The 23,707-nt window shown below is 42.6% G+C and overlaps 1 protein-coding gene and 1 long non-coding RNA gene across 6 annotated transcripts in view; one reads left to right on the top strand and one right to left on the bottom strand.

Moving 5' to 3' along the window:
• SLAIN2 (SLAIN motif family member 2) overlaps positions 1-8,799 on the bottom strand; it is a 37,898-nt gene extending 29,099 nt beyond the window's left edge. For 4 of the 5 annotated variants that reach the window (XM_053402014.1, XM_053402013.1, XM_053402015.1 and 1 more), the window contains exon 1: positions 8,234-8,799. In XM_053402014.1, coding sequence (XP_053257989.1) covers positions 8,234-8,703 — 470 coding nt within the window. In that variant the 5' untranslated portion in view covers positions 8,704-8,799. The remainder of the gene's footprint in view (positions 1-8,233) is intronic. The other variant, XM_053402017.1, reaches the window with a different exon arrangement.
• A 951-nt stretch (positions 8,800-9,750) lies between these two features.
• On the top strand, positions 9,751-13,197 carry LOC128420484 (uncharacterized). The gene is made up of 2 exons (XR_008332052.1): positions 9,751-11,035; positions 13,034-13,197. It is a non-coding gene; the product is annotated as an uncharacterized LOC128420484 (long non-coding RNA).
• The last annotated feature ends 10,510 nt before the right edge of the window (positions 13,198-23,707 follow it).

The following is a 23,707-nucleotide window of genomic DNA, read 5'->3' as shown; positions in this document are numbered from 1 at the left end:
TAGGTGGGCACAATTTTTTTTTTTAAAAAAGGTGTGCAAACTGCTCTGCTAATTCATGAACACACAGCCGTTTTGTGCCAGATTTACATATTTGAATCACAATCTGGAATGCAGGGATAAAGGCAGAAGGGAACACCCAATTGTATGGATGAGAACAAGCAGATCTGATCTTCAGCTTCAAGTGTGTATGTGTGTGTGTATGAATGAGGTCAAATCTGAATGAAGAAAATGTGGATTCCAAACACAAGCAGGAATCTGTTCACATCACAGGGCTTCCCTGCCTCCTGCTTCTGCCTCTATCACCCCCCCCCCCCACACACACAGTCTCTCCTGAGGGTTAGGAAATTATCAGGAATGGCATGGGAGGTGGTTTGAGATGGTACAGCAGGAAGGGAGGAAATGGCTAAAATGAGTGGAGGCGGAATGTGTTAATGGAGCTCCCCTTATGCCACATCACATGCAATTCCCAAATGTCCCCACCACCCTGCTCAGGAGAGGGTTTTAGGGGGTGGAAGAGGGAGAAAGTGGTGAGAAAGGCTATATTGCAAAGATAGGGCTTCCACATGTGCAAGTCTAGAAACAGCCCAACATGCTGTAAACCCAAATATTTACATCTGTGAAATATATGATTTTTAACTAGTCAAAAAAACCCCAATAAACCAAGCAATAGCTACAACACTAAGCACTGCATGCATCAAGTATTCATAACATGCTAAAAATGGAGCACAGAAACTATATTTGGGCCTCTTACAGCTTCAAACTTTTAATCTGGAACATTTATATGAAAGCAGCTTAAACAGAAAAAGCCACATAAAATCTCATTAAGTAAAAGCCGGAACTTCCCAGCAATGAACCCTCAAACATTTAACAAGTTAGGCAGAGAGTCAGACACACACATATCTGAGCTAACTTCGAAGAAAATATTGGTGATTAATAGCAATTATAAAAGTGACAGGATCATATTAGGAGCTAAATTACAACATTAAATAGACCTCCTCAGTATACTGAGGGCTCCAAATACTGGCACAGAAAGAGAAACCATAGAATGAGGCTTTGTTTAATCTAATTACACCCTTTGCAGCATAAATGGAAAAAATCAAATGTTAAGAATGTTATGAATTTGGGGAGGGGGGTAGGCTGTATGCTTGAGCAACCTTCTAATTCAGCATGGATTCAATTCCTGGAATAGCCATGCTAACTTCCTGCTGAAGTAATGGCCCTCCAAGTATGGGTCACTAAGGTAACAAAGGAAAAGGCTCTGTGCCAGATACAAAATATGTGCCCACCCCTCCCTCAACTGGCTGGTAGTTAGAAAGAAAAAGGCCAGAGCTGAATGTTGTTATGTGAGCTAGAAGCCGGGAGGCTACAAGCTGGGCAGCTGGGAGATGCCTGATTTTTGTTGAAATCTAAGGCTGTGGCTATGAGATAAGCAAGAGCCTTTTAGGGTGTTAATACTATGAACCCTTCCATCATAGGGTCAGATTGTATAGATGTGCAAGTAAACCATTTATCATAAAGACTCCACAGTCTCCGCTGTGCCTCATTCCAAAGGAAACATGAACCCTAGGTAAGTGCCTGGAAACCTTGAAATCTCGCACTGCTCAGAGATTTGGGTGGCATGCAATAATATGCCTGACCCCAAAAAATCTATTTTGGCTGCTGCCTCACTACATCAGATTTAGGAAAGGCAGCAGCAAGAAGAGAGGAGGACTTCTTTGTTTTCCAGCATTCTTACCAAGCATCTCTGTTGCTTGGTGAGAAATTTGGGCATGGTAATGAAATTAACCACTCTTAAGATGGTCCCCATGCTCACATGCAACACCAAACCACAGTTAAGGTCAGTAAGCCAACAAACTTTGGCTTGCTTTCACTAACAAACCATAGTTAAAGCACTGAGCTGTGTTCAGATGTAATGGTAAGCCATGGTTTAATGTGATCTATGAACCAGGTCTAAGTGTTACGTCACAGGTGTGTAACATTAGCCTGATGGATATTTTGTCCTTGAAGAAGCTGTGGGAGACAAATAAGTGCTTAACCTTTCACTTGCCAGTAACTTTCATCCTGAAATTTACTACCTAAGTTCCAGCCCCATGTTTGTAAAATAAACACTGGGCTGAAACCAACAACCGGGAAACATCTTGGGAGTAGCAAACCTCTGTGGAAAAGCAGTAGGGAAATAGATGAGCAAGCTGTCCTTGTCCACAACTTTTTCCGGCTACAAATAACCTCTGAGGGTTTCTATAGCTATTTAAAGACCAAAACAACAGAATGGGAAGTCACTCACTTCCACTAAACTGTAGTTAGTTGATAAAAATGTCATCTACTTTTTTCTTTTTAAAGGTACATATATTACAATCTGTACCTGGGTCCTCCCAAAATTAACATTCAATACTTTAAACTGGGTTTTAATGATCCAGTTTCTTGGCTAGCTAATATTTCTTTCGATATACTTTTTAGCATGATGATAACATAGCTTGATGGTGATACCTGACAAGCTGGTGCAAATGTCTTCTAGTTACATCATGAGTGAAAACACCCTGGAGTGAAAGAAAAGGTAAACAACATTTCCAGAGCATTTATGTCAGGTAAAAGGGGAAGGAGGACTACATTAATGGCAGAAAGATGCATACTTTATAAAATGTCTTTAAAGATACAGACACTAGTGCTGCTGCAAGGTATTTTTGAATCAGCATGGCCATACAACTAAATAGCAGCTTGTAAAAATAAAAAAAACTTGCAAGTCACTGAATGGTATGGACCAATTAAATTTCCAAACTCCCTCACTGCCAATGAAGGATCAGTGTTGACATTGCCTGTCATTTGCTCTTTATGTAATAAGTTTCCACTCATTCCTTAGTAACATTATGCTGTATTAATATCTGGAATGTTACAGCCATTTTGAAACATGGATAATATTTCTGGCTTATGCGGAACTTAAGTCACTAGGAAGTAAACCTGGATGAGCCCATGTTTATGTGGCATATTTAAGGGATTTCTCTACTGCTCCTTCAGCAGAAAGTTTCCAGAACAGTTCCCAAATGACAACACCAACGAAAACACAGGCTAATGTGAGGATGAAATGGGGAGGCGGAGCTCATTTACATCACCTCGAGCTCATTGTGGTACAGCAAGGCCAATATTTCAGTTTTGCTTTTTATGATGACTAAAATCAAAACAAAGAAGTTAAGGACAGTATTTGCTTTTGAATACAATTACTTGGGTGTTTCTACTAGTGTGATGATATCAAGGCTTAGGTCATGCTTTGAGAGAAATCTGCATGACAGTGCTAGACTGAGTCACTATTGCATTCATGAGATAGAAGTTTTATCTAAGACCAACCTAGGTTAAAATCCCACATGGCAATTGGTTATGGACTTGGTGCTGCTAATGCATGTGGTTTTGTGCAGTGTCACAGATGATAGACCTCAACCAAATGCCATCCCATATTTTCCTATTTAACCTGACTTTACTGTTCACCCGGAAAAGGCAGTAAGTGAAATAAACCTCCTGAAACAATAAATCCGAATTAAATTGGAAAGCACGGGATGGCACTTTGATGAAGACACTATTCTGTGGCACTACAAGAAACATGCATGTTCGATGAGTACACAGTCCATAGAAAACTGCTATGTGAAAGCACCCCCAGCTGCAACCACAAGGATTTGTGGTTCTGTATGAGAAAAGATTTTGGTCAAGAGTGTAGAAGTTGGCACAATGAAGACATTGACTTCAAGCAAATAACATCCTCTACAGTTCTTCCCCATAGGATGATAGTGCTAATGGATAGGAGATGACTGATGAAATATCAGAAGCTGACTAGCAAGTAGACATACTCACCTAAGTGCAATATGCTCAGTGAAGTGAAGGAAGAATGTGAGTGCTCTGTGTAGTAATGTATTTCATTCTCCTCTACCAGCATGATTCCTGCTTGGCTTGTGCTCATCCCCCTCCTAGGAGAAGAGCAATCTCCACAAGGGAAGTCTGTTTCTCTTAGAGAAATGACTTCCTATTCTTCAGCTTCTAGTTTCTAGTCTAGAAGTGCTTGAAGACAGGCAGATATTTAAAATGCCTCTCTTTCCAAGGAGTTACATCTCTCTCTCTCTTGTGGTTAAATATGAGTGCTAGGGCTTTTTCGGTTGTAGCATCCCACTTTTGGAATTCTCTTACCAGAGAGACTTAACTTTGGCCTATGTTACCTTTTCAATGCCAGGTGAAAACATTTGTACTCTCCCAGGCCTTATTTATTTATTACATTTATATACAGTGCTACCTTTTCTTCCAATGTGGGACCCCAAAACAGTTAACAAACATAGTTTAATATGTAAGAATAAAACAAGTTACATAAATAACCTAAATAAAACAAGGAATGATGGAACAGAGCCACATCATAAAATGAGGAGCCAACACTTTTCAGTTAAGCTTGTCAAAGGCACATTGGAACAAGACCATCTTAGATGTCAAAATGTCAGATCTGCCTTGCACTGGAGGGGCTCATTTCACAATGAGCATTCAAAACACATAGTGAGTTTGTTAGAAAACAAAGTTAGAACAAGCTCACCCACAAACTGCTTCACAATCACTAAATTAGTCTAGTGATTCATCTTTGCTGTTAACTGAGACAGCACAGTTGCTCTGATACCTCAACTATAAGCATGTCAGTCTAATTAGAAGGTTGTACCCATTTAAAATGAATGCAATATTTTAAGAGGACAGCAGAGTTGTATGCCTGAAAAGCTACTCATACACACACACACACACACACACACACACGTGTGTGATGTGGTTTAATTAGTTTGAAATGATGTAAAGATACCAAAAAAAATGCAATTTGCATTCAGGCAGTACACATGACTAAATTAATTAAAACTGATAAATGCTGCTTACCAAAATTGTGCTTTGGTCTAAGCAACACAGAAAGAAAGGTGGAACTAATTTCAGGTACAATATATACTTCCAAGGATACTTGTTGCCTATTATGACTGAGGAAGACTTCCTGGTGTTGAAAAATAAAGAAGGTTGCCTTATACCAAATCAGACCATCAGTCAATCTAGCCCAGTACTCTACACTGAATGGCAGCAGTTCATGAAGGTTTCAGGCTGGGGACACTCCCAGCTCTACCTGGAGAGGTCAGGAATCAAGGACCTTTTCTCCCACTGGACTACGGACTCATCTTTGTGTTCGGAAACTCACCACTGTCAGGCATGCTTATCAGAGTAATTGACACCTACAACTCTGCATAGCAATCATGGAAGCACCGGCAGCAGCAGTACCAAACTGCTGAGATGAGAGATATCTGAATTACAGGCAATCTCCGATTTGTACTGGGGTTGCATTCTGGGTCAACACATGTGACTGTGGAGTATGTAGACCCCCGCCCCGCCCCACCCCACCCACTTTTCCTGCCACTTCTGGGTTTGTGGCAATGCGCCTGCGCATTATTTGAACACGCGCAAAATGGTCATTGCCTGTACTTCCTACTTTGTCACTATATTCACCATTATCTAGAAATTTTCAAGAAAATGAGAATAAGAACTTCAAATGTATTGAAGATCATAAAATGGACATAAATAACACCTGGTTAGTCTCCCTCTTGATCAGGTAAGGTAGTCCAAGGGAAAAAGGGGCAGGGAAACAGCCATGTGGGTCAAGAGGAAGATACAGCAGGAGCAGAAGGAGGTCTGGTTATTTCAGTGTACCTCAAAAACAAGCAACCTCATTGTCCGTCAGTGGCTGAGGGAAGGGGAGAAGGAGATTTACACTGTCTCCTGGCTGGATAAAGACATACAAGAACAATTCACATGCCATGCTAATTCAAACCATCACTCAGCACAAACATGTACGTTCTGAGAGAGAAGATCATGGTCACTTCACTTCTTCACAGGTCTTGCTGCTGCTGTGAGCTAAGCCATGGTTTGGCAGTAAGTATTATGTCTGAACTTAGGCTCATGGTTTGTCTCACTCAGATAAAATACTAGTGGAAAAGCAAAGAACAAACTTTCACTGCATGTCATAGTTTGACTGCATCAAGATAAACAAGTCTGGGTTTGGACCAAAATAATAAGTCAAACCACAACTTTGCTTGCAGCAGTGTGGCAGTAGCAGGACAAGCAGAGGAGCAAAGAGCCCACGACCTTGTCTCCAGGATTCTACACATTTGCTTGTTCATGCTAAGCCATGGTTAAGCTTAGTATTACATGAGCCAGGTTGCAATAGGAGGGGCTTGGAAAGAACCCAAGAATCAATGAACTAGTTGGATTTCTATTTTAAGCCACTCTTAGCTATGACTAAATTGATAAGTAATTAAAACAACACAATTTATGAATCACATTTTACATGTGTTTCAAGGTAATTTATAAACGTAACATAAACCAACTGTTTTTGTAATATACTACACAATCCTGAAGGTTCTCCTTTATAATGCAGGCTAGCTCCAAAAACTTTTCATAGAAGTGGTGCCCCAGAAGTTGAAGCTTTGTTTTAAAAAATACTTCTCTGTTTAAGAAGAAGCAACTCCCTCTTGCACTGCATCACACATAAGAATCGGTTCTTATAAAAGAACTTTGTACACAACTGCAAAATGCATGTATATCCACACATTATGAGGGGGACCTGTACAAACTTAGCTTGATATATACACAAGCAATGGGCAAGAAAGGAGGAAGTTATCCCATACATCTCCTTTAAAGGGAAAAGGCATGATTTTATGTGCACATAGATCTCTGATAGTCACATAGTAGTTTGTAGTCAGGTAGTTTGCTTTGGTAATGTATGGAAGTGAGAGCTGGACCATAAAGAAGGCTGATCGCCGAAGAATTGATGCTTTTGAATTATGGTGCTGGAGGAGACTCTTGAGAGTCCCATGGACTGCAAGAAGATCAAACCTATCCATTCTTAAGGAAATCAGCCCTGAGTGCTCACTGGAAGGACAGATCATGAAGTTGAGGCTCCAGTACTTTGGCCATCTCCCTGGAAAAGACCCTGATGTTGGGAAAGATGGAGGGCACAAGGAGAAGGGGACGACAGAGGATGAGATGGTTGGATGGTGTTCTTGAAGCTACCAGGATGAGTTTGATCAAACTGCGGGAGGCAGTGGAAGACAGAAGTGCCTGGCGTGCTCTGGTCCATGGGGTCACGAAGAGTCGGACACGACTGAACGACTAAACAACAACAACAAGTTTGCTTTGGTAGCCTGCCCATGAGATTTCATTCATATACCTATCAGTTCTAAGCCACCATTTTGGGAATCACTAAAATATATACACATGTGTACGTGTGTGTGTGTGTGTGTATAAAGGATTCAAAAAGTCTTAAAGAATATTGATCTGTCTTCTTGGTCTATCTTCCGTATCCTTTGCAGGCATATTCTGAGTTCGCTTCAAGCATTCTTTTCACTAAAATGAAATGTCGAGCATCTTCGCTCAAGAAGAATGAGAACGCCAATTCAGAAAGGGCACAAATGCCTGTAACTTTTAAAGTGAGATAGCTTAGGGGCCCAAAGCACTAAACCTTACTACGATCCTGGAATACGTAACACCTCCCTAGTTACCTAGAACACGTAGGGTAATTCCAGCATGCCCATGAATAAAGGATTTAACCACCTTTCCCTGGAACGTGTAGAAATAAGAGTGAGAATTTATGGACTTGTGAATTTGTGAATTGTGACTACAGAAGCAGAAGCTAAACGCTCAAGTGGGGATCTCATTTAGAAATCTGAAGATCCCCAGTGCACCGCCCAACAAAAAAATCTGAATGGGTGTCCCTTGCCGCTGTGGTTCTGGGTTGCTATAACAAAAGTACCCTGAAGCCGCCGCTTGCTGGAGAAAGGACAAAGGGATTCTCCACCCCTCGGGAGTATTGGGTAGATTTCCCTTCCCTTCCCTAGAAAGGAACCAAAACAAGGCTCTCCTCCAAGAGAAGGTTAAGGTCTGCAACTCCCAGATTTGTGCGGAGCCTCCCAGGTGCAAGAAACCACGGCAAGAGCCCCGTAGGGAAGCCGCTTCTCTCGGGCCCCTTGGGCTGCGCCAGCACCGGGAAGCCTGGCTCTCCTCCGGGAGACCCCGCAAGGCAAGGCCTTCGATCTTGGGGGTCGCCGATCTGAGAGGCAGCGTGCGATCCTAACCCTCCCAAGCGCCAAACAGGGAGCCTTCGCGGCCCAACTGCGTGCAAGCTGGAGGAGGCACCGCATTTGAACCGGAATAAATAAACCCAGCCCCGCGTCCCACTCCTCCTCACCAGCCGGTCTCGTCTTCCCCGCAGCCGGCCAGCCGCTCCAGCTCGTCGGGCTTCAGCGGCTCCACTTCGTCCAGGAGGCTGGCGTTCTCGCCGGCTCCCCCCGACACCTCCGAGCCGCTTCCTCCGGCTCCTTCCTCGGTCGGAGGAGGCCGCCTGGGCCCGGCCTTGTTGGGGCCGAGGCAGCGGCTCTCGAGCCCCAGCAGCAGAGGGCTGCTCCTGGCAGCGGCGGCGGGCGACGGCGGTGAAGGCGACTGCGGGGCGCCGGTAGCCGCGGAGGCCAGAGGCGGCGTGCAGGCTCCCGACCCTCCGCCGCCGTGGTTGTTGCCCAGCAGCCGTTTGGGGCTGCCTCCCGGAGCCCCGGCGGCGCTGCGAATGCGGAGCTGCTCGTTCTGCTTCTCCAGCTTCTTCACCAGCTCCTGCAGCTTCCGCACTTCGGCGTCGGCGTTCACGTTGGAGTTAATGTCCTCCATGGCGCCCCACGGCTCCACCCAACCCCCGCGACCCTCTCGCCTCACAAGGCAGCGCGGCTCCTGCTGCCGCCGCCGCCTTCTCGTCCCTCCCTCTGTCAGGCGAAGCTCCCCCCCCCCTTCTTTCCCCTCACGCTGAGGCGGCCGGCTGTCTCCTGAGCTGGCCTAAGCAAGGCGGGCCCCCTCTACATGGCCGGGCGGGGAAGCGCAGCCGCGCCTCTCTCGGCTCCTGCTCGGCAGGCTGGGCTGGGCCGGGCCGAGTCAGCTGCGCCGGTGGCGACCTACAGCGGAGGGAGGCGTACACGCATATCCGGCCGCGGCCTCCCTGAGGACGGCGGCCGTCGCCATGTCCGCCCTTCCCTCTCCGTTCTCTCCGTGTGTTGTGGGGGGGGGGAGAGGAGCTTTCCCTTCCACAGTCCCGAGCTTCGGGCCGGCGGGCGGCCTGGCTGGGCTTGAGGCGCGAAGACCGGGCCGAGCCGTGAGGGGCTGAGCCGTGAGGGAGGCGCGCAGGGCGGCGCTTGGACAATAGTGGCGGGCGATGATTTCATACTCGTACAAAGTCACACCGCGAGCTGCTGATGCCGCTTAAGGAGCCGTTAATGGCAGCCGTAGCCTTCCCCCTACCGGCTGGGAAAGCGCCCCCGGACTTTAAATGTCATGAAGGTGCCTTCCCGCGCCTAACCACATTTATTTAGAAATAACTCCTAGGCGTTCTCGGCACCTGGACCTATTATTGGCGATAAGGTGGTCTCAGAGCATGTGCCGAGTTTCTTCCCCCTTACCACAAGGCAAGGCCAGGCCAGCCCAGCTCTAGTCAGGGGCGGGTTTTGGTAATATGGCACACTGCGAGGGGACAAAATGGGGCGCCCTCCCCAACTTGGAGTAGGTACCAGTATAAATATTGGGGTGGTTTTTTTTTATAAAAAATGTTTGTTTGCACCCTCTTGGCTTGGCACCCTGGGTAGGGGAACCGCTTGCACCACCCTTAACCCGACAATGCTCTAGAAAATGCGGAATTACAGGTTTAGAGCTCGTAGGGTGTAGTAGTAGTAGTAGTAGTAATAATAATAATAATTTTATTATTTATACCCTGCCTATCTGGCTGGGTTTCCCCAGCCACTGGGTGGCTTCCAGCAAAATATTAAAATACAATAATTCATCGAATATTAAAAGCTTCCCTAAACAGGGCTGCCTTCAGATGTCTTCTAAAAGTCAGATAGTTGTTTTATTTCCTTGACATCTTATGGGAGGGTATTCCACAGGGCAGGCGTGTAGGAAATGGGCTTTTCCTTGTTTTTTACTTCTCTTTTTACAGACTAACCCCTGAGGAAGCCCCACCAATTAAAGCTGCAATCAGTCCTACAAGCACATTAGAAGCAAGCCCTCTTGACAATACTGTACAGGGTTTTGTTCTTTTTGAGCACTGATAAAGGATGGAACTCTTAATATGAAGATAATCCAGCCTTCTGTTTTCAACAGTACTGCTTTCTCCTAATACAGCCAAACCTCACTTCTGGAACAGCCCCATTTTCAAACGTTTTCCCCCAACGCCAAAAACCCGGAAGTAACTGCTCTGGTTTTTGAATGATATTCAGAAGCCGAACATGCTACGCAGCTTCTGTTTTGAGTTTCCGCTTTCAGTTTTTGGTTGTCAAATGTTTCGGAAGTTGAATGGTCTTCTGGAACGGATTACGTTCGACAACTGAGGTTTGACTGTAGTGAAATTGTGTGATTGATGATGCATTCCTGTACTTGTCTACTCAGAAGTGTGCACCCTTGAAGGTAATGGGTCCTTTCCCATAGGTAAACAGATACAGGATAGCAGCCTCAATGCCTTATCAATTCAGATGCAAAACAGGATTATCCCAAACCAAGGTAGTGATTTCTGTATTATTAGGGAACTCCTAGGCACACAAGTATTCAAGTAAATTAAAAGAAATAAGCCAAAAAGGACTGTGAACTTCCTGAATTTATGATACACTGCTGACAGTTGAGCCTGGAGATATAAAACTTTCTTGAGTAACTCAGACCATTGTTTGGAGATAGAATTACCAGTATCACACCAAATGCCAAATAATGGAATTCTGTGTTTGCTGCTACCTTTTTGTTGGAGTAAGGTAGACATCCCTCTGCCAAATCAGTCATGCAAAAATTCTGGATTTCTCCATTATTTTCCACAGGGAAGTTTCACAAAGTAAGTAAGGCAGATAGACTCCAATCAACTTGAGTTTATGGATGAGAGCAGTTGAGACTTGAACTGTTAAGACTAAGAGTGTCAGTTGAAGTGGGAAGTAAGGAAGAAGAATTGGTCTGCTGAAGCCCCTTACAAGTTCTAGTAAGTATTTCAGGAGGGGGAATGGGGGAGGAATGATTTCCCTGAGTTAAAAAAACCTCTTCCTACACTATACTGTAGATTAGAATAATGGTTCAGTCAGGAGAATAAAGAAACGAGCTATTTCCTACTCCAGAATAGCACATTGGGGAGAAATGGATGTCCTTTCTTCCTCTCTCTCCCCTTCTGAAACCCGCTCCCCAGAGTCCTGAACAGTGCTGTAAGGTTCCTATTCTGGCTGGCTGGAGTCTACAAGAAGAATGTTCCTCTTTTGCAAATGTTCTAGATCAGGCTGATACAGGGCATAAATTGATGGGTTTGTATTTGGGAAATCCTACTTTGTTTAGGACTAGATGTCCAAGGCAGATATGGATCTCTCTCCATACTCTTTAACATGACATATAGTCTACTGCATTGAGCTCTTGTGTGAATAAATGTGAAAAAGATTGTAAATGCTGTGAATGATCATTGGCGGTAATTTTATTCAATTATATACGTACAGTCTACTTTTCTGTGATATGTCCTAGAAGAAAGGAAATGGATGAAATGTTATTGAGAAAGAGTTCCTCAGTTGTATACACCCCTGGCAAAGTATAGTGTGGAGACTGTGCACATGATACAATAATTAGTGAATGACAGACATGTTAAGTTAGAACTGTCCATCTTTATCCAGCTAAATTGAATTACTTCTCTTGGATCATTTTTCCATATTTCAAAATAGCCAAGAAGAACAGGACAATGTGCACACTAGCTGTATCATTTGGTTGACTGTGCATATTATCCATCTGACTTGAATAGAAAGAAATTGATTTTTCTAACTTTGGTCATGTTCCTAACCCCCGTATAATTTCCAAAATTGTCAATATAATGTGGCTATAATTGACCACAATTTATTGTTTAATCATTTTAACCTCCCTTCAGACAGATTGCAATGGGGTGTGTATAACTAGCTTTTTAAATAAACAAAAATAACAGCCACATATTAGCATAGATTTTGGCTACAATAGTATAGCTGCAGAGTAATTTTTTAAAATAGGAAATTAACAGTAGTTTAAAAGCCCCAGTTCTACCTCTGCTGATTTGACACAGCTATCACAACTTATTGGACCACCTCAGAATTCATGTGTGTGAGCTGGACCAGTTTGAAATTACTCCCATATCACAACATATATCCTGCATGAAAAAGTTGGCTATCGGGATGAAAGCTAGGCTACAAATTCTCTTAATCTTTCTCTGATGACACAATGCTACCATTTTTACATGAGTGCACTTTCAAACAAACTGCACCTACATATATCTTGAGGTCATACAGCCATGTAAGAGGACTATATCAAAAGTTTGTTTAGCTTCCCAAATAGGAAACTGTTGCCTCCCAACTCTCCAGACACAAGTTATCAACATGTCTAAACATGCTCTTTTATGCATTCAAGTGTTTAGCTAAACCCTTAAATAAAGTCTTTTATGAGTTACAGAATTTGGTACGTACCTTCAGTGGTGAATTAACTGATAAATTGACATTCAGACCTTTAAAAATTAGCACTATTTCAATATACTTTTTTTTAATTTAATTTAATTTATTTTATTATTTTGTATTACATACACTGCACACAAGGAAGCGGGGGGAGGGGAGAATAAATAGTCCCCTCTGGAATTTCAATAAGTATCCTTTCAAAAAACACAACTCTGTTTTTAAGAAGGAAATGCTTGGGTGCTCACTGGATGTGGTGCTTGTTCTATTCCCATGTTTTTAAAAGTTATGTAAACTTTGCAGGGTTGTTCAGCTTGAATGTTTAACCACGAGTGTACAAACCTTTTGTAAATATGCAGTATAATTCAGGTTCTAAACCGTTGCTGTTCTTGCTGACTCTTTTTTCTCATGCGCTGGTGATGGAGCATGACTGATACACTGATCTCAGTCTAAATATGTATGTTCTTGTTCAGAAGCTCTTAGTTCCTGGTAGCTGGACATTCCTTAATCAATAGTTGTAATCTATTCTACAGAGCTGACTCAGGCTGTTGAAGCATTCCAAATCATCTTTTGCTGTCCAAAGCTCAGTTGGCTGCTTGGATTACCAATGAGCTTGGAGCTATGAAGAAGGAAGGGATGCTGGAAGCACAAGTGTCAGAAACCTTGATACAAGTACAGTCATACATCAGTAAGAGTTCATTATTGAGCTTATTCTGTGTTGGTGAGTGGCAGCAACTTCTTTCTTCTTTGGTGATCACTCGTAGCTAAGATTGTCTTCCATAAATACGGTTTTAACAGTGAGTCCGTAAGTGACTGTGGAGGCCTATTCTGGATCCACACATCCTTCCACAGTGGGGACACAGTGGCAGCAACACTGTGTTGGTCATAGTGTATCCATTGCTCAGTGGGCCACTTCCAAATGTTTCAGGAGTTTTAGAGCTTTGTCCACGAGGGGAGATGGGGGCATACAAATAGGTCTGCTAAGCATTTGAAGGATAAAATCACCTCTATCTGCCTTATCTTGGACACCACATTTTGCATTTGAATCCAGGGAGGATCCACAGCCCACACTAGTCATTCCTCATTTAGATTGCTGCAGCATGTTCTACATAGGATTGTCTTTGATGTGTACATATTAGGAAAGTGCAACTTGTGCAAAATGCTGCAGCCAAATTGCTGTTTGGTGTGCAATTTACAGACAGTATAACACTGAGCTTATTCAACTGTACTAGCTTCAAATGTGTTTCTGGGCTAGGCTCAACTCACGAGTGTTGCTCATATATATATAAATCATTAAAAGGCTTGGGGCCAGGATATCTGAAAGACTGCCGCCTCCTATGCTAACCTGCCTATATTATCTTTGTCTGAGGTTCTAAGATGCCAGACTGATAAGAATGCAGGACAGGGTCTTTTGTGTTGTAGTTCTTTGACTGTGGAGGGTGCTACCACAGTCCATCCCTCTTTACTTTCAGGTAGACAGTAAAAAGCCCCTTCACTGAAAAGCCCCTTCACTGGTGAAGGAAGTGCCTGCCATTTTAAATCCCCCTCCCCACTTGAAGAAAACAAGAGCAATTAAATTGACAGTCACTGCATGAAGCTGATGGGGAAGGTTATCCAGGCATTTGGACTGAAGTGTTGTCAAAACTGACTGATTAGCTTTTGTATCATTGTTCAGTGGAAGTGCTGAACAGGTCCCTGTAAATGGTAATAGTTAGGATGGAGGACCAATGAACAGAAGCTCAATCCCAACAAGATTGAGGTACTGTTGTTAGGTGGTTGGTCTGACCAGGGAAGTGGAGTTCAACATGTTCTAAATGGTGTCAATAGTTGAATTTCTTCCTTCAGTAAAGACTGACACACCAGCGTGGCCTTTCCTCCATAGAGATAACCCAACAACAGTTATACATGTCCTGATAACCTCCTGGTTATATTGCTGCAATGTTTTGTACATGGAACTGCTTTTGAAAACTCTTCAAATATTTCAGCTAGTTTAAAATACAGCTGCAAGGTTTTTGAACAGGATCAGTAGGTGGGAACATTGATATAGTTGTCTTAAATATAATTGATTATCAACTGACCATGGCTTCATTTCCTTGCACAATTCAAAGCCTGTATGGGTTGTTAACCAGGATGCTTGAAGGAAAACCTTTTTCTACATAGGCCTGTTGGGCACTGCGATCATAATCTGATGCTCTCCTGCAATGTATCCTAGCACCAGGTATAATATGGGTGTTGACTGGTGATAGGGTCTTCTTAATTGTGCTGCTTTGTTTATGTATTATATTTATTGTTTGTACCGTCTAAGTCACCCTGATAATATTTACATTGAAGGCAGTATGGAATTTTGGAGAGAGAGAAAATGTTAAGTTGGGATGTGGTGATGAATCTCAATATGGCTAAATTTTCAGGACATGGTGATTAATTAGACTTAATTTGCATCTTAGCTGATGGTCTTTAAACGGCTAACAATAAAAGTGCTTTATAGACCTGTATTCTGAATAGAAAGGATTGATTTGTATTTCTTTCCAAAATTAATTGTTCAGCAGCAGCATCGGTAATTATTGTGGCTTTCTTTATTTTTTAAAAAAAATACATTGAAGACAGCAAAATTTAAAAAGAAAGGAAGAGAATTTTAAAATATGTTCTTACGATAGCAGTATTAACTTGGTTGTATAGTCAAATTACAAGTGATCAGAATTGTTGGCACTAAATCCACAGCTGAGCTGTTAAAAAAGATTTATAGCTTCGTTTATATAATTTCATTTGCTGATGTACTAAGCACTAGAACCCCACCCTTATGAGGCAACTTTATGATCTAAGATTCCACCCTTCCCAGGCCTACAGTGCTGTGAGAATATTTTGCTCCACCTTTGTGGATGTTGGCAACTTCATTAATAAAAGACCAGTTTTACTGCATTTTTCTGTAATTAAAATACTGTATATCTAAATAAGGGACGCAGGTGGCACTGTGGGTAAAAGCCTCAGCGCCTAGGGCTTGCCGATCGAAAGGTCGGCAGTTCGAATCCCCGCGGCGGGGTGCGCTCCCGTTGCTTGGTCCCAGCGCCTGCCAACCTAGCAGTTCAAAAGCACCGCCAGGTGCAAGTAGATAAATAGGGACCGCTTACTGGCGGGAAGGTAAACGGCGTTTCCGTGTGCTGCGCTGGCTCGCCAGATGCAGCTTGTCATGCTGGCCATGTGACCCGGAAGTGTCTCCGGACAGCGCTGGCCCCTGGCCTCTTAAGTGAGATGGGCGCACAACCCCAGAGTCTGTCAAGACTGGCCCGTACGGGCAGGGGTACCTTTACCTTTACCTTTATATCTAAATAAACGCACGTGCATATACCTGGAAATGAACTCATTTCAGGATCACACTGTAAAAAAGGCATTTATCCATAAATTCCTGCATTAACAAAAAATTATCCACATTGAAAATTGTGTGAATACTTTCTATGTAATAATAAATGGCTAAAAATAATTCAAATTCAATATATTATATCTCTGGTGTGCTTCTTAAGAATTGTGGTTAATTCTGTTAGCCTTTCATTAGGCTCCTCTTTCAACTCAAGGTTGTGCAGTCTTTTCACAGGGCCATCTCTAGTACAGGGAAACACACAGTGTTTCAGATCCCATATGATTATCAGGAGCATTCATTTTTGTGGCCACTTCACTGGTTCTATATACTAGATGACTATTAATAAAACAGTTATATGGGCCGAATGTAAGAGTTGTATTCAAAGTTGTTCATAGAGTGGTAGACCCATTGAAATTAATACAAGTGACTAGTAATTTAAGTGGGTCAACCCTAAGTATGACTGTCAGGGAACTGCCATCGGAACGAGAGGAGGAGGAGGGGCTCGAGATGGAGAGAGACCAAGTAGGGAGAGAGGCAGGTCTCCTGTTGGGGAAGAAAATCAGCGCGACACCAGGGATGGAGGGAAGCCAATGGGGGAAGCGGAGAGCAGGCTCAGAGACTCTTCACTGGACACCAGCAGGGAGAGCACAGGTCCTCCGCTACCCACACCCACCCTGCACAGAAGGCTTCCGCGCAGGGAGGCTAGGAGGAGACTGGGCGTCAAAGAACTTTTATGTTGGAAAAGGTTGAAGAAACGCCCACTGTCGGATTCTGCCAGCGACTGAACAGCCACGAAGTGAGGGGCTGTCCAGTCAGGAAAGGTTTAACCAGGCCACCTAGCCAGGAGTGGCGGCAACTTACGCACGAGCAACCCCATAACCATTATAATGACTAACATCAGATGCAATCCTAAATGTGCATGCCCAAGGCCCTTTGCTTGAATTTATGTTTAACTTATTTAAGATATTTTTCTTCTACCCTTCAATAGAAACAACAAATATCTTCCCTTGCTGTAAACGACAATGGTACCACCTACCTTACAGCACTGTAGCCCCCAGGATCCAGCCATTTCCACTCAGATTCCAAAAGTACATCCTTGCATATGATGTAGTAATCTGCCCTCTTTACAGCAGTGTGCCATGTCTTTCCTCCTCCTCCCCCTTCTTACCGTCTTGCAGCAGCCAGGTGATCCAGCTACAGCATTACAGTCTAGGCTTTGAGGGAAGATTGAGACATTTCTGTGCAGATACATTGCTAATACATCATAAGGTATCATTTGGACGCGGGTGGTGCTGTGGTCTAAACCATTGAGCCTCTTGGGCTTGCCAATCAGAAGGTTGACAGTTCAAATCCCCATGACAGGGTGAGCTTCCGTTGCTCTGTCCCAGCTCCTGCCAACCTAGCAGTTCGAAAGCACACCAGTGCAAGTAGATAAATAGGTACCACTGTGGCAGGAAGGTAAACAGCGTTTCCATGTGCTCTGGTTTCCATCACGGTGTTCCATTGCGCCAGAAGTGGTTTAGTCATGCTGGCCACATGACCCGGAAAGCTGTCTGTGGACAAATGCCTGCTCGCTTGGCCTGAAGCGAGATGAGCGCTGCAACCCCATAGTCACCTTTGACTGGGCTTAACCATCCAGGGGTCCTTTACCTTTTTACCTAATACGTCATAAGCACACATGGATCCTAATTTATAAAGGTGTTGCATTTTTAATATATAACTTCATAGAATGTACAGTGGTACCTCGGGTTAAGAACTTAATTCGTTCCGGAGGTCCGTTCTTAACCTGAAACTGTTCTTAACCTGAAGTACCACTTTAGCTAATGGGGCCTCCTGCTGCCGCCGCGCCGATGGTGCACAATTTCTGTTCTCATCCTGAAGCAAAGTTCTTAACCCAAGGTACTATTTCTGGGTAATCTGAAGCGTCTATAACCTGAAGCGTCTGTAACCCAAGGTACCACTGTATACAGTACTAAACAACCTATATTGTTGTGCAGCTTTTCCTTACAACCTCTAGAAATACCTGAGGATGCTAAATTATACATTTGCATTTGTACTCATATTTTTGTGTAGAAAATGTGACAACCATAGTAATCAAGCACCATCTAGTGGCAAGTGTTCATAATGTAATTTACTCGGAATTAGTAATACGGTACAGTAAATCCTTATGTTACTCGAACACAAGCCATTTTCTAGTTTGATTACAAAAACTGTATAGTTTGGTAATATTAATTTAGCTGTAGCAGCATATGAAATGATCTTCAGGGGCTTAACTGCCACACTAGGACCTGCTCCCATTCTCTTGCTGTCACATACCACCATTACAGCAGAGCCATTTATTTTTCAGATTAAAAGGGTGAGTTGGAATGAATGTATTATAGACTTTGAAAATATTGTTGCTATAGAAGACATCAAAATTGTTACACACTTTTGTTCTAAGCTTAAAAAATAAACACAATACTCTGTGTGAGAGTGTGTCTATGTTGGGGAGCGGGGAACCCTGGATTTTGGAGTTTTAAATATCAATCTCAATAACCTATATATGTGTGTATATAGTATAAGTTACCTATAGTTATACTATCAATTTTAAAGGGGGAATCGGTCTGTAAAGAGGGGCTATAAAGACCACGGACCTGTTTTTGAACTCCAAATGTCCATTTAAAATAATTAAAATGTGACAATATCCCTGTGATTATACAGCAATCCCAAGAAGTCCCTTGGTTTTCTACTTTCTTTACCCCATTGACATGATATATAGCAGAATTATCATTGCTTTGCCTTGTAAACAGATGACAACCCTAAACCTTAAATGAAATGTTATCAATGCAGGCAAGCAGGCATCTCTTCAACATAAACTAGATGTTTTCTTTATCTCTAAATGATAGAAGAATTAATGGTTTATTTCTTAAGAGAGTACACTTTAGGACTTCCTCTTTCCTCTTACCTCACTGGCCCCATTAGTGTCTGCTTCATGACTAATGAAGATCAAGATAGATAATGATTTTTAAATAATTACCCAAGGAGAATGAGAGGGATATTCACAACCATCTGGCATTGAACATTTGACCAGACAAAACTTACATTACAAGACCTTTTGAGACATCTGGGGATAAAAAGTAGAAATTCAATTATTGGAGACACATAATTATATACAGATCACTTTTTCCTCAATTATAGTATTTCATGTCAGATAAGATGAATGGTAATGTTAAGCAGGTCTGTTTGACATTACAGATGGCAAAAAGTTTTTCTAAGGAGGTTTCCCCTATTTATCATGCAAGTGTTTTTATTTTGTTCTCTGAAAAGCTAATGAGAGCTAAAGTTAATGTGAGCTTTATATGAGGCAAAAGATCATGAACAGGTTTAGTTGTCAGTTGGTGATGTATTATATGTTTCTGATGCTTTCCTGCAACCTTCTAAAATCTAGACCAATGTCTGAAAGTGGAATTTTATCTCATGTATTACGGGATGAAATCTATGTATTTATAGAAAAATGTCATATATAAACAGAATCCAGCATAATTTTAATTATAATTTTGTAACACAGTCCTAAACAGGAACCTCTTTGCTTGCAGAGACAAAGGATCTGTGACGTGCATGCAATGTTTTTGAGTTTGTCAACTGCTTCCTTTAAGCCTTTATGTTACCTGTAGCTCTTAAATGTGACACAATCGTTTTATAGGTTTGGGGGGGTCAGTCTGGATGACACTCAAGGGTTCCTTCCAGATATATGATCCTGTAGAGGGGATGGTAAGCTCTATAAGAGGACACCAGCCAAACCAATTTCCTTTGTTAAGGCAATAGAATAACCTTAGCCAGCCAGTTAAGTATTTCCATTAACATTAGAAAGAGGCTGTCCTGTTGCCATAGAGTCAAATGGGAGTAACCCCTGCTCAACTAGTGGGAAACTACCTCAAGTTGAAAGGTAGAAGAATATTAGCCAGTGTTATGTGTGTGAGGTTGGGCTGCAGCTGGAAGCTGGAGACAGAGAGGTGTGTCTGCTCTGTGCTGTACCCAAAGCTGAGTTTGGGACTTCCCTGGAAACTTAAAGGGGAAGCAAGATCAGCTGGAGTGTAATTGCTATGAACCCCTTCATCCTATGCTCAGGTCATATATATGTATAAAGACAGACATATATCCTAAAGGTAGCACAGTCTCCACTGAACTTCATTCCAAGGAAACCAAACATGGGGTAAATGCAGGAACCCCTGGAGTCTCTCACTGGTCTGAGATTGGGATGCACATATCAATATACAGTGGTACCTTGGTTGTCAAACTTAATCCGTTCAGGGAGTCCGTTTGACTTCCAGAACTGTTCAAAAACCAAGGCGCAGCTTCCAATTGGCTGCAGGAGCTTCCTGCACTCAATCGGAAGCTACAGAAGCTGCGTCAGATGTTCGCCTTCCCAAAAATATTAGGAAATCGGAACAGTCACTTCCGGGTTTGCTGCGTTCAGGAGCCGATTTGTATGGGAGCTAAGCTGTTCAACAACCAAGGTACCACTGTAAATGACTATCGAGCCTGTTGTCCTGGCAAGTACTACACTTCTGTCACTAGAGGTCAGATTATACATAGTTATGCATACTTGAAACTCTACACAGAAAAAAATAATCCTCAATATGAAACCATTTGTGTGTGTTAACTAACTCTGAAAGTATCACAAAGTTTCCTAAATTTATTCATGAATTTAAGCTCCCAGGATGGAGAGAAGTATTTGACAAGGATATAGTGGCATAGTAGCATCACTTCCAGTTTTCCTTTGGCAGTCTTGTGACATACTGTTGAACCATGTCTAGATTATTGTTAAATTCCCCCAATCTTTGAGTGGTGAGAGATTTCCGAGAGTGACAGCGGGTTTGGTTGCTGTAGAATGAAGGCCACTGGAGATGGTTGTGTCCTTCCGATGGCTGAGTTCAAATAATGTGGGCTAGCTTCTGCTAAGTTTTTTTTTTTAACTTATGAAATTATTATAGACACCTTGCTGAATGTGTACTTTCACCCTAATAGATGTGATATGCACATGTGATTCCATACAGATTTGGGTACTGTAAAGTGCTTTATGTGGGCATGCCTTTAAAAGAGTGTTAGGAAAGTTCATCTGGTTCTAGGCTGAGAATCTGAAGAAGGAAGAAATGATTGTATCTCACCAATTCTTTAGTAATGTCATTGGCTTCCACTTTGTTTCCAGTAAAATGTTGGTTCTGAGCTATAAGCAATCCTCAATTTCCCACCACTGATAGTAAAGGAGTTGCAGCCTGGACCACTATTCTTGCTTCTCCAGACCCCCATCTCATGCTTGGCCCTTGTTCTAAGGCAGGTGTAGGGAACTTTTAGCCCTCCCGTCATCCCTGGCCCATTGGCCATACTGGCTGGAGCTGACAGCAGTTGTACTTCAACATCTGGAGGAACAAAGCTGAAGTTAGTAGTACCTTTTAGGCTCTGGATGAACTCATTTTTAGTAGGCTAGATATTTAATGGCTGTTTAACTGGATTAGCCAGTCTCTTTAATTGGATTACTCTTTTTAGTCTTAATGATTTTAACTACTGTTATGTTTCTTTGGTTCTTATTTGATGGTTTTATTAAGTCATATAATCATTTTAATTATATTAAAAGCAGCCTTGATTGGCTTTGTTGAATAGCAAGGTATAAATATTTTAAATGAAATCACTGATAATGAAAGCGTTGAAGAGTGTCTGAGAAGAAGAAAACCTCTGCGTGTATGTGTGTGCGCACATGTGTGCGTGAGAGAGAGAGAGAGAGAGAGAGAGAGAGAGAGAGAGAGAGAGACCGAGCGCACTGGGCTAGAAGCAGGCTGCAGGGAGAAGCCTAAGAAGGAAAGACATGCTTGAATCCAAGGCTGTAGCTATGGGAGAAGCAAGACCTTCTGGGCTGTTAATGCTGTGAGCCCCTCCACAGACTCAGGCTGTATATATGCGTAAAAAAGCGATATATCATAAGACTACCACTGTCTTTGTGGTCCCTCATTCTGAGCGCCTGGCAGCTTGCACCTCTTTAATGAAATCCAAGCCTTCATACGCAGTTCCCCATCTAGAAGAATAGCACAGAAAGGATCACAGAATGCAGCACAGACTGAATCTTTTGTGAAATTATAAAGAATGTGGCTATATACTGACCTCAACACACCTAAATTTACTTCTTGGGTCTGAAATGATGGAATACAGCTGATGTGGGAAAGAGAATATAATTCTGTTTACTAGGATTTATGAACATGTTCTGTTGTTGTACAACATGATGGAAACAAAAGCATTGTATTCCTGTAATTGTACACATCTTAAAATGCTATGCCAAAATGATCAAGAAAGCCAAACCCTTGGTGGAAGAATCAAAGGCAGAGCTTGCTTTTATTTTTAGTGAAGAATGTTGCCATATTTTCCTTACAAGATTTCCCAGCAGAAACAATGTGGGTTGGCTGGCAGGAATTAGGTGTTTCCTCTGGGTTAGGTTCCTACTATTGTTAATGAGTGAACTGTTAATGGAATGATCCATTTCTTGTCATGCTACAGATATCTGCTACCAAACACATGCCTGTGTTTAAAAACACAAGGACAGGACTGTTCTTTACAGACTTCTTTATTTCTCATAACATTGTAGCATGAAGACGCAAGAGCCATCCATCCATTTCTCAATAAAGTTCATGTTAGCTTATTAAAGCTTTTATGGGGTGCCAAGTATAGAAATATTTTCCCATTTAAAAGCTCTCTCTCTCCTTCCCTGCAAGTTTTGTGTGCGTGTGCTAGCAGCAGGGTTAAATTATACTCATAATTTCCACTTATGTAAGAGTGAATACCAAAATTCCAATGCCTTTCAATTCATTGCTCAGAACACTGAAAGGCAGGAGCATATTTACTTGATAGAATGCAACAAAAAACCTACAGACCGCATCTCTATGGCTCTGCATATGTTGCTAGACTACAGCTCCCATCATTCCTGAGCAGCGGTTATGCTGGGAAGCATAGAAATTAGGCATTAAAGCCTTGTTTTGAGCAAGTTCAGCTATGAAGTAAGCTGGCTCTGCTTTCTTAAGAAACAGGCAACAACTTGGGAAGTAAGTTAAAAAATGTATAATCTTTGTACTTACTGTATATTCATGCATTGGTTCACAACCATGGCAGCAGGAAATCTATGCAGACAAAGTACTTATATGTACAGTCTAATCAGCTTCAGGCTGGTGATGGGTTTCTCTGAAGCATGGGAAAACCAGCCCCTCAACTGAATCTGACTCACCAGCTGCAGTCCCTGGTTTGGTGGGTTCAGTTCAAGGGTGTCAAGAAGACTCAGTGGGTTCCTTGTTTTGGTTTTGGGGTCCAGCCCAGTGCTTTTACAATCTGCATTCTTGGACCTCCTAAGTTGGCCGTTTGCCCACTTTGTCAGTATTCAGGTTACCCAGGAAAGGGTTCCCAAAGCTGTATGAGCTTCCACCCTGCCCTCTCCTAGGGCCTATTTTGACACCTCAATGGTCCATGTTTATTGTGCCCACTTTTCAATTATAGTGAGCGATCTATCCAGTATAGGGTGAGAAATGCCATATATTAATGCTTATCCTCAAAGGAACATGCCGCCACAACCATGAAAGCACAAAAGTCTGCTCTGATGTGAGCAAAATTACGTCATAGCTTAAGTGGTACCGACTACCACATTTGGGGATTATTGAATCACAATCCTAGGATCAAGGTTGAACTATAAATAGGGGGCCGTTGCTTGAGGAGGTGAAAATCTAATGGAAAGGGTTATGAGTTTGGACTGTTCCAGAGAGTGGGCCAACTGATGGTTCGGATAGGCCAGCTTGTGTGAGTTGCATCCTCTTCCTCTTCCATCTTTTCAGGCCCAAGACCA

The sequence above is a fragment of the Podarcis raffonei genome, chromosome 9 (genome assembly GCF_027172205.1).
Source record: "Podarcis raffonei isolate rPodRaf1 chromosome 9, rPodRaf1.pri, whole genome shotgun sequence".
NCBI lineage: Eukaryota > Metazoa > Chordata > Lepidosauria > Squamata > Lacertidae > Podarcis > Podarcis raffonei.
This window is presented reverse-complemented; position numbering and strand designations above follow the sequence as displayed.